This window comes from Lynx rufus, unplaced genomic scaffold (assembly GCF_022079265.1).
Source record: "Lynx rufus isolate CCGP_SWC_20201006 ecotype Redwood Valley unplaced genomic scaffold, mLynRuf1.p SCAF_17, whole genome shotgun sequence".
Lineage (NCBI taxonomy): Eukaryota > Metazoa > Chordata > Mammalia > Carnivora > Felidae > Lynx > Lynx rufus.
This window is the reverse complement of record NW_025814831.1, coordinates 9,035,331-9,051,523: the sequence shown is the minus strand read 5'-3', so window position 1 is coordinate 9,051,523 and position 16,193 is coordinate 9,035,331. Positions and strand designations below refer to the sequence as shown.

At 43.2% G+C, this 16,193-nt stretch overlaps 1 protein-coding gene across 3 annotated transcripts in view; it reads left to right on the top strand.

Moving 5' to 3' along the window:
- The window catches only part of VRK1 (VRK serine/threonine kinase 1), a 76,713-nt gene that overhangs the window by 36,735 nt on the left and 23,785 nt on the right, over positions 1 to 16,193 (top strand). For all 3 annotated transcript variants that reach the window (XM_047080133.1, XM_047080131.1, XM_047080132.1), the window contains exons 3-7: positions 3,119 to 3,174; positions 10,477 to 10,546; positions 11,594 to 11,681; positions 15,519 to 15,627; positions 15,746 to 15,838. In XM_047080133.1, coding sequence (XP_046936089.1) covers positions 3,119 to 3,174; positions 10,477 to 10,546; positions 11,594 to 11,681; positions 15,519 to 15,627; positions 15,746 to 15,838 — 416 coding nt within the window. The remainder of the gene's footprint in view (positions 1 to 3,118; positions 3,175 to 10,476; positions 10,547 to 11,593; positions 11,682 to 15,518; positions 15,628 to 15,745; positions 15,839 to 16,193) is intronic.

Here is a 16,193-nt window from a genome sequence, read left to right as displayed (position 1 = left end):
AGACTTCTGTGCTCCCCAGCTTTCCTTTCTTGGCTCGCTTGCCATTCTGTGTGTTCTCTCTGAGTGACCTCTTCCGTTTCACGGCTGCCGTTACTGTCTTTTCACTGTCGATGTCCACATGTTTTGTCTGGAGCCTAGGACTCGATCCCCCGAGTGCAGGCCCGCAGCCGGTGGCCTTCAGGGCTCTCTCCTTGGACGTCGCACAGGTGCTCTCGTGACTAGGAGAGGATTAGCTCACGCCAGGCACTGGGAAGGCCTTCTCAAGTGTTCCTTCACCACTGTCCCTGGTACTTCATCTAGTCCTGTTGCTTTACCTGTGGGGCTTTCTCTCTCCATGTTTGCCGACCCTGCCTTAGTGCAGGTCATTTTCAGGTCTTGTTTGGATTCTTGCCACGGCAGTGACTTTTCTCTGTTCAGTCTTGCCCCCTGCATCCCATTGTTCACATCGTGGCTTGAACGATCTAAACTAGTTAAATTCTGTAATGGCTCGCCCTGGCCCTGGGGACAAAGTGCCAGATTTTTGAGAATGGCATACAAGATCCTTCCTATAGTCTGGTCCCTGTGTAACGTCTATCTTCGTCCCTTTTATTTTCTCAGAATCTGTGCCTTGGCCATCATGCTGCCCTTTGCCCCTTGATCTCTGTACGTGATGCTTCTTTTTCTTCATTTTTCCAAAGCTGGGTTTAGAGCAGGTACCGTCTGTGTATATTTGCTTTGCGTTAACCTTTTTTTTTTTTTCCATTTTAATTTTTTGTTTTTGAGAGAGAGAGCCGGGAGGGGCAGAGATAGAGGGAGACAGAGAATCCCAAGTAGGCTCCGCCCTATCAGCATGGAGCCCGACGTGGGGTTCGAACCACGAACTGTGAGATCATGACCTGAGCCGAAATCAAGAGTCGGATGCTTCACTGACAGAGCCACCCAGGCGCCCCAACCCTTCCTTACTGCTTTCCATGCTGTGTTGAAACCATTTTTCTTTCTCGGCAATGGGAGATCTCTTCTTACCGCACTCTTTGTGCGTGGCATATTTTGTAGCATGTGATGTTCACATGAGTTGTTGAGCTGCCTTTTCCCCCTTTCCTCATTTGAATTGTGCAGTATGACTGGGATACTGCCCTTGTTTTAATATTTTGTATACTGCATGCTTATTTAAAAAGCAACAACAACCTGATTTCTGTCGCTAACTCAGTATCTGAGTGATGTATCTTGGAGCTCCCACTTTGCGTCCGCCCACGTTAGCCGTTCTTGTGACTCAGTGTTCCTTCTTCAGTGTGAAGCACCTTAGCTGCAGCCTCTTCAAAATACTGCCGTTTCCCAGCTGATTGGCAGTTTCTTGATTTCCTTTTCCTTCCCTCCTTCATCTCATCACCTTCTAACGTGAGAACGCCTTAGGGCTCAGTCCTGGGGTCTCCTTTTTCTGTCCTCACTCATTCCGTAGGGGTCTTCTGGGCTCCTGGTTTTAAGTGAGTGGTATTTCCATGTTGACGACTCTCAAATTCATTTCTCGAACTTGGACCTTTCTTGTGAACTCAAGACTTGTAGATCAACTGCCTATTTAACAATTGAACTTGGATGTCTCGTGAGCATCTGAGACTTCAGGCAGCCTGGAGCACCAGCTCTTCCTGCGGTTTTCTCTGCCTTAGTAAGGAGCAGCTTCGTCTTTGCAGTTACTCAGGCTCAAAACTTGGAGGCCTCCTTACCTCCTTTCCCGCCCTTGTCCTCTCTATCCAGTTCACCAACAGGTCCGGTCGGCTCTTCTCTGAAAACGCCCACAGTCAGACCACTTCGCGGCACTTGGTCGGCTGCCACCCTGGCTCAGGCCTCTGCCGTCTCTCGCCTGGAGCGTCGTAACAGCCCGGCCGACCTCCCTGCCTCTGCCCTTGCCCTGTGCACGCCGTTGTCCGCCAGGCAGCCTGAAGAATTCTTAAGGGATCAAAGTCTGATCTTGCCATCCTCTTCCCGGCACTTTCCAGCGGCTCTCCAGCTCAATCGCAGTGACAGCTTCATGTCACCTGTCATGCTGGTGTTTGTTCCCTGCTGCGTTTCTGATCGGTCCCCTGTTCCTTTCCACCTCACTTAATTTTTTCCAGCTACTTTGGCCTCCTTGCTTTCCTCAGACTCGTCGGAGACTTTCCACATCAGGGCCTTTGTGCTGGTTTGCCTGGAATGTTCTTCCCCAGATATTTGCGTGGCTTATTCCCTCACTGCCTCAGACCACTGCTCCAGTGACACCCTGTCAGGGAGGTTTCTCCCGGTACCTTGCAACATTTGTCTGCCTTCCGTTCCTGCCTCATTTTCCCTCTGTAGCACTTACACCATCAAGCGTACTTGGTATTTTAATAGTTGTTGGTGTCCTACCACTGAAACGTCAGCTTCACAAGAGGAGCGATTACTTCCTTCTGTTCATTACCGAATCGCTTTCCTAGACACTGGCATATAGGAGGTCCTTGGTAGAAATATCTGTTTAATGAATGTGGGCAGCCTAACACTCCTGACGCAGTATTCCAGGGCACCTGTGCTGCTCTATTTGCAGGAAATGAAATGGCAGCCACATTAAGATTATTATGGATGGCAGCTCAGAGTTCTAGTGCCAACATCCTGGCTGTTGGTTTAGAGGAGTTTTGTTTTGTTTTTTTTTCCCCCAAAACTAGTGGTTTTTGGAATTTTAGCTCCTCTCTTTTCTTCCCTTTTTTTTTCTTTTTTTTTTTAATGCCCCTTCTTAAAAGGATTCCCTGGTTTGTATATTTAAGAAATTTTATCAGTTACCGTCCTCTTGGGAATTCACAGCCTACATTAGCATATCAAAGGCCATGAGTACTTTCGAATTAAAGAAATCTTTAACTCAGAGTTTTCCATACTTAATTGATGATCATTTTGAAGATACCAGCAATTATAAGAGGCATTTCAATTTCAGACATGTTAACTCATGAAAAAAAAAGTCTTCAAATTGATGAGATATACTGTAATGATAATCCTGAGACACATATTTGGGAACTGAAATTTATTCTATCAAGGAGTTTTAGATATCCAGACCTAAATATTAACAAAGGGTTAGTTAACAGGCTAATTAAAATGATGCTACTTCTTGTTCTGATATTACATATGTCACTTTTTCAAACAGCTGATCTGAATTCTTCGAAATCTGTGGGCAGTGATGCACCCTGTGTTGTAAAAGTGGTAAGAAAAGATTTTAGCTGCTTTTCTTCTTTGTTGAATGGGTATAGTATTTACTTTGTAAAACATCCTTTTTGATAACTAGAATTAATTGAACCGTAAGGTACTATATTTTTAACAGTGCTTAATAAATATTTAATAAGACACAAAAGTAGCTTTATAATTTGCAATAATTTGCATTCAAACGTCTGTTTCCTCTCTTTGGAATTAGAGTGATACTGGTATTTGGTGGAAAATGAATGGAAGCATGGAGGTATACAGACATGGAATAAAAATACGCAGCTCATTCTGTTTATTTCAGCTATGTTTGCAATAGTTGAGATGCTTTATTTATATCATATAAGACTGTACTAGTTTAATGAAATTTTACTGTATTTTATCTTGCATTTGCTTGTCAGCTTCCACTTGGTCAGTTTTTTCTTTTCCCAGGTTTCTCCCCTTCCCCTTCCATTTTTGTAAATTATATTATTTATATAATTGTGATCACTTGGGACTTTGTTTTTGCCAAACTGATGTTGAAATTGGTTTGTAACGAGGAGAGGTTGACGGCATCTTATCTGGTATAAGCGTACTTTGCGTGGCCAGGTCCGCTTATATGTTGGTGTGCTAAAGAGCATTTTAGCTACTATTTTTTATTAGGAATATATTATGCATCTTTGTGCTTACAGAGTTACAGTTGTAACTCCTCTTAGAGTTTTTTAATCCGTGTGAAGAACATGTTTTTGTTAAATAATGGAAGAGAGAACAGGGTCTGTTATTTAGGCAAATCACCCACATAAGTTCCCCACCCCTACTTTTTTTCTAGAGGCTATAGAACTCAGAATTATCCTGAAGATTTGTGTTTGGTGTGTTTTATTTTACTTTCTTTTCAGTGAAGAGTAGATTTGATCTCTTGTGAATTAACTCTTTTGGACCTGAATTGTTTTAGTGATTGTTTTTAACACTTTTTTATTCAGGCGTAGTTTTTACAAGGAAAGCCATAGATACTAAATAATTTGAATACTTTTGACAAGTGCATATACCTGTGTAACTCTCACCCCTCTCAAAATAATACAATATTTCCATCACCCCAAAAAGATTTCTCGTGTCCTTTTCTGGTCAAACCCCTACTTCCTGTACTCTTTGAGGTAACCGCTTATCTGAGATTTTGGTTGTGTGTGTGTGTGGGTTTTTTTTTTTTTTTTTTTTTTTTTTTTTACTTTTGCTGTGGATAAGTTATTATTGTCTGAAAGGTCACAGAAATGATACTGTACTCTATATACTGTTTTGTTTCTGACTTATGCTCAGCATAATGTTTAATATTGCTTGTTCATGTTGTTGGTAGTTCCTTGTTCAGTCTTACTGCTCAGAATATTATATTATGTGGACATATTACAGCTTTTTTTTCCTTTCCATTTCTTGTTGATAGACATTTGGATTGTTTCCAGTTTTAGGCCATTATGAATAAAGCTTCTCTGAAGATTTTTGTAAAAGGTTTTTTATTTCTCTTGGATAAATACCTAGAAGGAGAATCGCTGGTTTACAGGGAAGGTGCATATGCACATTTATGAGACGGATTTTCCAAAGTGGTTCTGCCATCTGACACGTCCACCAGCCACACGTGAGAGTTCCAGTCGCTTCCGCGTCCTCCTCTGTGTGTGTGCTTGTCGGGTCGGTCGGTTTGCAGCCGTGATACGTGTCTTCGAGTTTTACTAGGTGGCAGATTTTGATCACTTTTTCTAAGTAATTGTGTTTCCTGCATTCGGAGTGCCTCTTCGGTCTTTCTTTTTTTTTTTAATATCTAGGTTGTTTTGCGTTTTGTGATTGAGCAGTAAGAGAGTTGTTCTGGGCACAAGTCTCCTTCCAGATGTATGTGTTGTAAATATTTTCTCCCGGGTTGTAGTTTGCCTGTTTATTTTGTGAATGCTTTCTCTGCATCGGCTGAGATGGATCCCAGGCTTTTTCTCCCTCGTTCTGTTAATGTGGCAGTGATATCGATTGGTCGTTTGAGCGTAGGACTATTATTCTTAACATACACTCCACTTAGTTATGACATGTCACACTTTTTACATAATACTGGAATCGATTTGCTGATATTTTGTGAAGGGTTTTTATGTCTGTGTTCATGAGGGATGTTGGTCTTTAATTTTGTTCTAATATTTCTAGATTTTCAAAACGTCCTATCTCCTGATTTGGTTTTGGCGGCGGGGTCATCGGCCTCCTGGCCCCTCAGAACCCCGAGTTGCCCCCTTTTTACTCAGGTGCCTCCGTGAGGAAAGCTGGGGCTGCCTGGGGCTCGTTCTGTTTGTTTCCCGTCTTTTAGAGGTACTACCCGTTCTGCCTAATGTCTGAAAATAGTAACTCCCTCTTCTGTCCAGTGTGTTAGTGATACTTGTTGACCGGGGGCAACTAACTGGGTCCCGGTTACTCGGTCCTGCCCGGAGTGCAGGTAAGGTCGACAGCTTCAAGTGTGTGTCCTGCCATTTCCCTTTTCTTCAAGCCCTTTCGTTTTGGATTTTTCTCCTGCTTTCGTGCATTCACGTTCCTTTTGAAATACTCAGTGTGCTGCTGTAGCAGAGGAGCGAACGTTCTTACTTTTAAATCAGGTTGTTTGTGTGGAGGTGCAGAATATTATCTGCATTTGTCTCCGACACGACAGGTTAAAATTAAAATCTGTGGGGAAGACTAGTTTCTTCTTAGGATCTTTACAGAGTTAACATTGTGTGAAGAGGGCAAGTCCACTTAGGACTTCTCCTGATCTTGAGGTTCCAACGCCGTGGTTCCCCGTGACCACTCTGCCGTTGGCCAACGTGCACACAGTGCTCCCCACGTCGTGGAGGGCCGCTGCCGGGGCCGTGTCCTGGGGGTGGGATGGGTGTGTAGACAGGTCTCTCTTCGTGTAGCCCGACAGCCCTTAGGCTGCCGTTTATTTTAGAATTAGGCTGTTCTGCTTTCTTACGGGCAATTCCAAGCACTTTTAGTTGGTATTCAGTGTAACTTCACTTTCACCACCTGTTTTACTCGCAGAGTTATGGCAAAAATGGGTAGGAGCAACATTTCCTAGCTGCTTAATAAGGTGGTAAATTGCTCTTTATTTCTAAGTTTAAAGCCTTTTGTTATCAAACCTAGTTCAGCGTTCTGCATCTCCTATCTCCTGATTTAGTTCTGTTCCCATTAGCCCGTATTACTCCTTCTCTTTGTAATTAGGACAGTGATAAATATTCAGCTGATTTCTCTTTTGCATGTAATATCTCCGTAACATGTTCGGTGTGGTAGTTTGGCTGTGATCCTGGAAGAACGCCACAAACAAAACGGTATTAGTGACTTCCCCTTTCCTCTCTCAGGGAGAGAGAGGGCTTGCTGGTTTCCTCCTGGATACTCGTCTTCTCTGAGCTCCTTCAAACTCTAGAGGCACTCCTTCTGTTTCCCTGTAGTTTGCGGTTTCATAAGCTCACATCCTTCTCATGCCGCCAGTTGGTTTTCACTTTTGTAGGTTTCTCTCTCTGGCTGGATTTTAAGTTGTCTGATGATAAGGACCTCGTTGCAAACTTGTTTTCTTGGTGTCGTTTTTAAATGCCCGTTTTATTCTTTTGAAAACTTTGTAGCTGTAACTTCCCACCACCTTTTAATTTCTAGATGCCACCCGTCCCTCGTCTGTTTCTTTCTGAGCAGGCCTCTTCACGATTTGCCTTCGCCTGGCGACGTGCTGGGCCGTAGCTCTGTCCACTACTGTTCTGCAACTCTTTTGTTCTCAGAGCTGTATAACATTAAAAATTGAGATGGTTCATCAAACAGAAGCATATAAAATAAGTACCAGATCTTTCCAGTATGAAAATCACCTGTTTATGAACATTCGCCATTTAAAACATTAGGGGCTGTTAAAAATCATGTTTTCAAAGAACAAGTACTACTCTTTGGGGGAAATTTCATAATTAAGTATTAAAAAAACAAGATACAATACTACGTGTAGTGTGGAGGCAGTTTTATAAAATGGTCATATATATGCAAAGAAAATATATCAAAGTATTTCCACATTTTCTAGAATAAGCACATATGTTATCTTTGGGGAAAAAAACCCTCAGCAAATTGTTATTTAAGAAATAATCGAAGGCAAATTGATTTTTAATGTGAAATTAGACATCATAACGTAATGGCATATCAAGTCAAACAGTGGTTCTCCACTCTGGTTGTACGGTGTAATCAGAACCTCTGGGTGCAGGGCCTGGTTATTGGTATTTTTAGCAAAGCTCCCCGAGGGATTCTTTTGCGCGTTAAGGTTGAGAACCGCCGGTAGAGTCTGGCACACAGCACACCTTAATTATATTCAGTGGCATCCTGTGTGCATACCCCCGTTGACCTTTGTGGATCCGTTTTGCAGGAGAGGCGGCAGGTACCCTGTGCTTCTGGGAGGGCCTCTGCCTCCGTGCGGAGGACTTGTCAGAAAATGTGGTCCCTGCTAATACGCGAGTCTGCTGTGTGAAAGAGCTTCAAATGGTTAACCCACAGATGTCTTAATTACACGTGGTCTTGAAATGCAGTTAAGACACACATATTCAAGATAGGTGTTCAGGTACATTTTAAATATATTCCCTCTCCTACCCAATGGCCGTTCTGGTTCTGTTTAGGGCCTTATTCCTTACTGACTTACGGGCGCAGCCTTGGAGTTGGGGTGCTGGGTCACCAGCGACGGTGAACTTGTATCCTCTGCCTCTAGATAACCGAGAGACACTGTATTTTATCTCAGGAAAGACGATGTGCAGCGATGAATGGTAAACTGGTAAGATGGTGGGTAGCAAGGAGGAAGAGTTCTCTTTTGTGTTTTCTTATTAACAGACTTTAATATTGAATTCGTTTTCTTTTCCACACCCCCTTCCCGTCGCGTCCAGGAGCTGATGGCAGAACTGAGCGGGAGGCCGGCCTTTTGGGTCTTGTATCCTAACAGTTCTTTACAGCGTGGTCACTTAACAGGGTGAACTGACATAAAAGCTGTATTTTCGAAGATCCCTGGCAAGAAGTTTACAGACTGATGTTTCGTTTCCCTCACTGACTGTTTGAGAAGTGACCTGAATTTTCAGTTCCTATACCATAATTTTTTGGTAGGAAGGGGAAACTTTATACAGCTTCATTTTTAAATGGCAGCCAGTTGCTTTTAGATGGTGCCATTGAAATATATCACATTTTAAGTTTTTTTCTGTTGTCTTCTTCATTTTGACACTTAGAAGTCTTAAAGAAACGTTCAGTGATATTCTAGTTAAAATGTCAGTCCCAATTTCTTTTCTAAATCTTGGCTATTACAGAGTTGGCAAAGTATTTTAGATTTGAAATATGTTAATAAAATTTTAGTTATGAGTTAAGTAAGGTATTTTCTTCAACAGAAATAGCTAGCTTTGGCTGCAGAGTGCAATGCCAAGAAAGTAGCTCCTTTATTTTGTTATAATGGACTCTTATTGGATTAGAAAAAGTATGAAATGAGCTCAAAGAGCCTTCGTTGTAGTGGGGCTTTCCTTATAATAGTCTGATTTATATGGGTTGATTCTTATTATTATAAGTTTAATAAATTATTGCCTGAAGGGAAGCTTGAAAATTAAACTTGATATGACATAGGTTGAAACTGAATAACTCAGAATTTTATACTGATGGTAATAAGCCAGGATTTGTCTTAGGAAAAACCCTTTCAAACCTGAATTATATTAATAAGCTGTTCTACAAGTTAGCCTTTGGAGAGGAACTTTACCAGAATTTCTTCTCTCGAATTTCCATTTCTCCCTTCGTTTCTTGCACTGAGTTTGCTGCTCCTGCTGAAGGCCCGTTCTTGGCCGTAGGCTATACGCGTGCACAGGCGTCTGTCCAGCAAGTGCTGAGGCTGAGACACGAGCCACAGGTCACGGCGAAACTTGAGGTACTGAGTCCAAAAGTTCGGGATCTGGACTCGTACCTTGTATGTTGGTTAGTTTCCCTTTCGTAAAAGGTGGCGAGATGCCACATCCTTGTGCACCACTCTGTTCCAAGGCTGGCCTGAAGAGTCTACTTACCTGGAACAAGGCAAGTTTATTTTCGGTGTCTGAGCCAGGTGTTAGTTATATGCTGCGTGTTTGCTGTTGAGCGCTCGCTCATTCTTAACTGGGCCTGGCCTCTCTGCATGTTGGCTAGTCTTCCTATAGGGGCTTGAACTGGGGATTCCTGAAAGGCTTGGGCCTCATCGTCGTTTCTTCTAATGTTCTGCTGACCCTTGAACTCCAGCTATACGGGTGTTCTGTCCAAAATAAGTTTCTTCCCATATTTCCTAAAAGAAAAGCGACCCTAAAATTAATTTGGAAAAGTTAGCTTCCTCCTGTGACGTTTTCGCTGCTTTAAAAAATTGTTCTCAGATTCTCGATAAACAAGATCATCCCAACAGAAATGATGAAACGTGAAATACTAACCAGTTTTGATTCAGACATAATTTACTATTTAAAAAGTCCACAAAATTGTAAGACCGTTTTTACCCTTCTAAAGCTATTTCACAATGCAAAACTCTCAACAGGCTGATATTTCTTGTTTGTCCATACTTGTGTGTGTGTGTGTGTGTGTGTGTGTGTGTGTATACCCCTTTACAAATAATTTTCACGGTTAATATTCCTTAAAATGTAAAATGAATGTAGTCCAGTGTAGTTGGTGGAACACGATTTACTGAGCCCTGTTTTCCTCTTGACTTTGAATTATCACGGGGGAAGTAAATTGTAGGGCTCCTTAGTTTGAAAAACACGGGAATCGGTGTCAGAAAGGAAGGGATGCAGCTAAACGGCCTGTGCTTGCTCGCTGTGGAGTTCCAGAAGATTCTCATTGTGACAAGGTCACAACTAGATACAACTGTGTGAGAAACAGGAAAAAGAGTAGGATTTTGCCCGATTGGTTAAGTCGGGTATTGAAATTTTATTAGATCTCAGAGGCATCTGGTAGCCCCTTGGTGAAACAGTTCACATGGTTGCTGGTCATTGCTTTAAGAGAAAGCTTAATAAAGATGAAAATGAGTTTAAAGATTTTTCGTAAACTTCTGCAAAGACTGAGCTGTGTATCTGATTTTGAGCATTTTATCACTGACAAAAGTGTAGCTTGAGAGAAATACAAGACTCATGGCCTCTTAGAATATCTAGAACATTTCGAAGGAGTTTGACTTAAACGTAGTTATTACAACCTTAAGTTCACAATTATGTTGGAAAGAAAAATTGGTGTTAGTCCTTTTTGAAGTTTCATTGATGCTAACGACTTAGTCCTTTTTGAAGTTTCTTTGAAAATAACTCCCTGATGTTAACAACTGTTAGCGTCAATTACCCGTTCTGTTTTAAGGAGCCCAGTGACAACGGACCCCTCTTTACTGAACTGAAGTTCTACCAGCGAGCTGCCAAACCAGAGCAAAGTAAGGAGTACAGCACACATCTGCTTACACTCTTAAAATGACCCCTGGTTGTTGTTTTAGGTCAAAACCAGGGCACTGGATCTTATATTTTGATGCCTTGTAATTTTTATTTTTTACTTCATGAATCAGTTTCATTTTAATGAGATTTGTAGGAGAGAATTCTGATTTCTTCCTGGGTTTGTTATAAGATTTCACCTAAATTGATATGTAGAATAAAGTTAATAAATGATATGATTTAGGAAATATTGTTAAAAATTGAGATATAATCCTAATTCACGTATATCACTCAAGGATCTCTCAATCTTTTTGAGTATTTTTTCTAAACTGCAGACAACATAACCTGGGAGGGAGGCAGGATGCTATAATTGTTGAACTTGAAGAGACTGTTAAGGAAGAGAGGGGGACCTCTTCAAGCCTCCCCTCCCCTCCCCTCCCCTCCAGCTTGGTATCCCGGTTGAAGACTTTTAGAATGAGGTGAACAACTTCTAGATTGGGTAAAATGTTAGTCTTTCTGGAGCAGAGAGTAAACATTTACATAATTAGAGTTGGTGACCACAACTGCAGTGCTGTGGTTTGATTTTCTTTCTTTAAATGCCTCCCGCAGATTTTCAGTTTTTTTCCCCGTGAAAGACAGCGTGCGTGCAGGTGTGCGTGCCTGCGCGACCGGGTGGGGGTGGGGGGCAGAGGGAGAGAGACGGTTTTAAGCAGGTGTGCAGGCTGGAGCCCGTCGTGGGGGTTGATCTCATGATCATGAGATTATGACCTGAGCCGAAATCAAGTCAGGTGCTTAACCGACTGGGCCAGCCAGGTGCCCCAGATTTTTCATTTTAAAGATGATGTTTAGAGCAGGATGACAAAATTTGGTGGGTTAATAAAAATGCTTTGATTGTAAGGTACTTGTTATTTGCTGATCATAACGTTCACCTTTTTTTATGGAAAAAGGTGCAATCTTAATGCATGTGTGAGTACGTTCTCTTAATGATTTAAAAAAATACATAAAACAAGTGAAATCACAAGCTTTTTTTTTTTTTTTTTTCTAACTTGTAGTTCAGAAGTGGATTCGTACCCATAAACTGAAGTACCTGGGTGTTCCTAAGTACTGGGGGTCTGGTCTACATGATAAAAATGGAAAGAGGTAAACATATGCATGTTCTGTTTTTCTTCCCTCTGTTCTAAGCACTTGCTGTTCACTGTTTAGTGAGCGCGTGCAGGTACCGCTGGGCCTTCGTCTGGGCCGTGTGGCACACACTTGGCAGAGAGGAACACGGCGTCACCTCTGGTCTGGAGGGTTTGTGCGGAGCTCTAGCAAGTGCCCGGAACCCGGCCGATGAGTGGGAACCGGGCAGATGAACCCTGTGCGTTTTCTCCCCTGACACGTAAACAAGCAAGCAAGCAGAAAACTCCGTGCCATTGATGTGACAACAGGGAGCCTTCAGGTTCTGGTTCGGTATTTCGTACTAGATGTCCGGTCTGCTCGCAGCAGCGTCCTCCTCCTTATGAAATTTCAGCCTAGCCGGTGAGAAAAACAAACTTGTGTGAAGCAATTATAGCAGCCGTGTGCTAAACCGTGTGACTCTGATTTGTTCGTGTCTCAGGAGTTCCAAGAAGGGAGAGGATGTTGTCAGCACAGCTGAGTTGGAGAAAACCTCCAATTGGGTGCCTAATTGACATTTCAGAAATATTTGAGTGAGTGAATGGAACTTCAGAGAGTAAGGCTGGCAGCTTACTGTGGACCTGGGGGTAGGTTGGTAATGGTGCTTTCAGCTACACGCAAAGGGAAGCTTTGACTCCGCTCCCTTCAGTGCTCATCAGGAGCCCAGCTGCCTTTATCTTGCACTTGGGCCCGAAGGGGAAGCCCTTGAACTTGTTCTGTATTAATGCTCCATTGTGTGGTCTCAGGGTGGCTGCCCCATTTCTAGGCATCGCATGCAGACACAGCCGCCAAGAGCAGAAGGAGGTATTGCTTGTTGTGTGTTTCGCTTTCATGGCGGGGAAATCTCCCTTTCTCTCATGTTCTCTTGGTCAGGGTTTTATCAGTGCCCATCCTTTTATGTTTTTATGATTTTTTAAATGTTTATTTTTGAGAGAGAGAGGCGGGGAGGCGGGGAGGGGCAGAGAGAGAGGGAGACACAGAATCCCAAGCAGGCTCCAGGCTGTGAGCTGTCAGCACAGAGCCCGACGCGGGGCTCGAACCCACGAACCGCAAGGTCATGACCTGGGCTGAAGTTGGGCGCTTAACCGACTGAGCCACCCAGGTGTCCCCTATCAGTGCTCATTCTTAAGCAGGTCACTGGCAAGGGCAGAGTGATCGCCATGATTGGCGGGGTGAAGCACGTGGCCACGTGGAAGAGGATGGAATGCCTGGACCAAATGGGTGCTCTGCTGGGAAGGATGGGGACGAGAGGTAGTTGTTGGGTGGGCGGCCAGTGCTGAGTTGTACTTGGAAGTTCTTATCCTGGGATCCACGTATCTCTTAGGGAGTGTGCGAACTTCCTGAAATGTTAGCGTTTTGTTGTATACGGTGTTGCTGGGACAGGTCTCTAGAGTTTTTGTGAAAATTTCTGTAGAAATAGCACGTATAGAGCAAGGATTCTGGAGCCAGTCTGTTGGGTTTCCAAATCTGTGTTTTGCTCCTTAAAATGTGTGTGACTGGTAAGTTATTCCTTCTGGCCTCCATTTCCTCCCCTGTGAAATTGAATAACAGCTACCCACTTAATAAGGGTAACATAAAGCAGTTAGAATATATGTTAAAATACTGTGTTAGCTTTTACTCTCAGAGGGGTCTTCATTCCCTTAAACGTTAAGAACTGCTGATGTAGAAAACCGTCGGAGAGCAGGCTGGTGTCTCCAGCAGGAGAGTAACATGAATGGGGTCAAGGGTGGTTTCCGGCCTGCTCTGTGGCACGTGGTGGCCATGGATGTCTAACAAGGAGCAGGGCGAGCGTGCGCAAGAGAGAAAGAGCCTCACCCCGGTAATGAAAACCCGGGTGAGGAGGGAGGAGGAGCGTGGCAGCCTGGGAACCTTCGCCACCTTCTGCAAGGTTGCGTCTACCCCTGAGGAGTCACATGAGCGTAGTTTCTAAGTAACTTGTGCAAGGTGAAACCATCAACGTGCACTTCCCTGGGGACTCGGATAAAATGACACGGGCGATGGGAATGTCCGTTGACGTGTGTAATTTAGAAATAGTGAGGCGGTGAGGGGGGGTTGTTGACGGTGGTCGTGGAGTGGCCTGTGACTAGAGACAGAGATATGCTCAGAGTGGTGTCTTCATGGGTCTCCTGTGGAATGAAGTTGTATTTTAGCCCTCGTTTAGACGGTCTGCAGAGGTTTGTTGCCCATGTGCTATACTAATTAGTAATTCTATACTAATTACATCACTTACCGTAAAAATGAACGTGTGTGTGTCCCGGTCCCATTCCTCGACTTTCCGAACCCGTGGACAGAGGAAACCAGGAAGTCCCATTACTGTTCTTTCTTTACTAAGTTAGAGGTCACATTGTCCTGGAAAATCTTGCACGAATGAATACATTTTGCCTCTGACTAATCACATGACTTCGGACAAATCACTTTACCTCTGTAGACGTTAATGTATTTATCAAAAGATGCTTAGACAAGATGATCTCCAATTCTCTTCCACTTCAAAAGTGGGTAGAATCCCGATTTTTTTTTTTTTTTTTTTGTAATTTTGGCCTGTTGTCTTTTAATGTTAGCTTTCCTTCTCTGTTGAACTGGACATGTGGTATACGTCATAGGCTTCTCAGCTAAAAATAAGTGGGAGTTTTGGGTACCACTGACATTTATTTATTTGGATATGTTTCACGTAGAGGTCAAAGCGTGGTTCCCCCCTTTCCTGGAGGACAGATTACCAGGTATCCGTTTTCTCCTGCTGTAAAATGGGGCAAATAGGAGCCCGTGCCTCACAAGGGTGACGTTAGGTTGGCACGCACTGGTCCATCTGAAGTACTTAGAATAGTGCCTTGCTCAGACCAGGCTTCCGTGAGCGCCGGCCGTCGTTGGGATGGTCATCGTTCATCTTATTCCCATTGGAAGGTACGTTGTGAGTGTGGTCTTGGTTTGTATTGATTTAACCGGACGAGGCAGAATCGGGAGACTTCATGAAGGTAAAAGCTGACCCTGAGAGCACAAGGTGCACTGTGTTACTGGAGCAGGGTGTTGCACCCACAGTGGGCACACACGAAGTGTCACTGGAGGCTGTCGAATGTTAGAATTCGAGTGCCAGAAAAGACCTTGGGAAGCCTGAGGCCCCACTCTCGTTTGACGCCGTGGGAATCGGGGCTTGGAGAGGTCGTGTGGCCTGGCCAGGGTGACACGGTGGGGTTTGTGGCAAAGCCAGAAATCTTCTCATTTCCCCCGGGCGGTGGTTCTTCCCTGAGTCTCGTCCTTTGGATATTTAACGTACAGCCCTTTAACGCCATTTATGCCGTTTGATTGAATTTAGCCGTTGTTATGGTGTCTCCTGATAGTCTTGATTTTAGTAGGAAGTTAGTTGCTAAAATGTGCCCTGAAAATAGAGAAGAACACGATAGTCACAGGCAAGAAGCTGTTATCTAGAAGTATAAGGTAACTTAAGTAGGAGAAAAATCAGTGATCTTACTGAGTCTTCCTCAGATTGTTTTATCTTCACTGTGAATGAGTCTGCTGGACTCTGTCTGTGGGCTGTAGACACTATTGCAGGGAATAGTGTCTTCGGGAAGCTTACTGGCTGAGACAGGAGGAGGCCTTCAAGGTGAAAGGCAGACGGCGAAGCACTCCCCACTCCGGAGATTTCTAGTTGGAAGAAATTGTTTCAAATGTTTTTCTTTCTTTCCTTCTTTTTCCTCTCTTCCCTCTTCATTCTGCTTCCTTACCGAACGTTGCCTTGAAGAAACTACTCTGAAAGGAGGGGAGTCATTGTAGGATAGGTTTTCCGGAGTTCCGTTTCGTTCATTGACTTTCCCTGTTTGTCTTTAGTTACAGGTTTATGATAATGGATCGCTTTGGGAGTGACCTTCAGAAAATATACGAAGCAAATGCCAAAAGGTTTTCTCGGAAAACTGTCTTGCAGCTGAGCTTAAGAATTGTATGTGAGCTACACTCCTTGTTTTAAAATCCCGTAAAGGCTAGTTGTGTTGAAGCTCGGTCCTCTGCTGGTTGGTGTTGGGTACTGCACTAATTTATTCTATATGGTGCTTTCTTAGCTGGATATTCTGGAGTACATTCACGAGCACGAGTATGTACACGGAGACATCAAGGCCTCAAACCTTCTTCTGAGCTACAAGAATCCTGACCAGGTAGCTTTATTAACTTTAATTTCTACTATTTAAAAGCTGTTGTTTGAAAACAGATACGGTTGCTTTGAACTTTTGAACCTGTGCAGAAGTTTTACTTTTTGAAGTAGATATGGTAATAATAATATTTCTTCTTGACACTTTTATCTAGTTAACATTCTACATTTTTGATGCGATTTGTTGGCACTTTATCAAGTTGGCTATTTTGTCCTAAATAGTATTCAGAAGAAGCGCTTGTGATACAAAATGAATTTCAAATAGCTATTTGGGGGTGGAAGCTTAAAATTATATAGTGCACCGATGAATTATGTTTGCCTGTCTGCTTTGTCATTTTTTTTATTTCCTTTGTTCAAGAAAT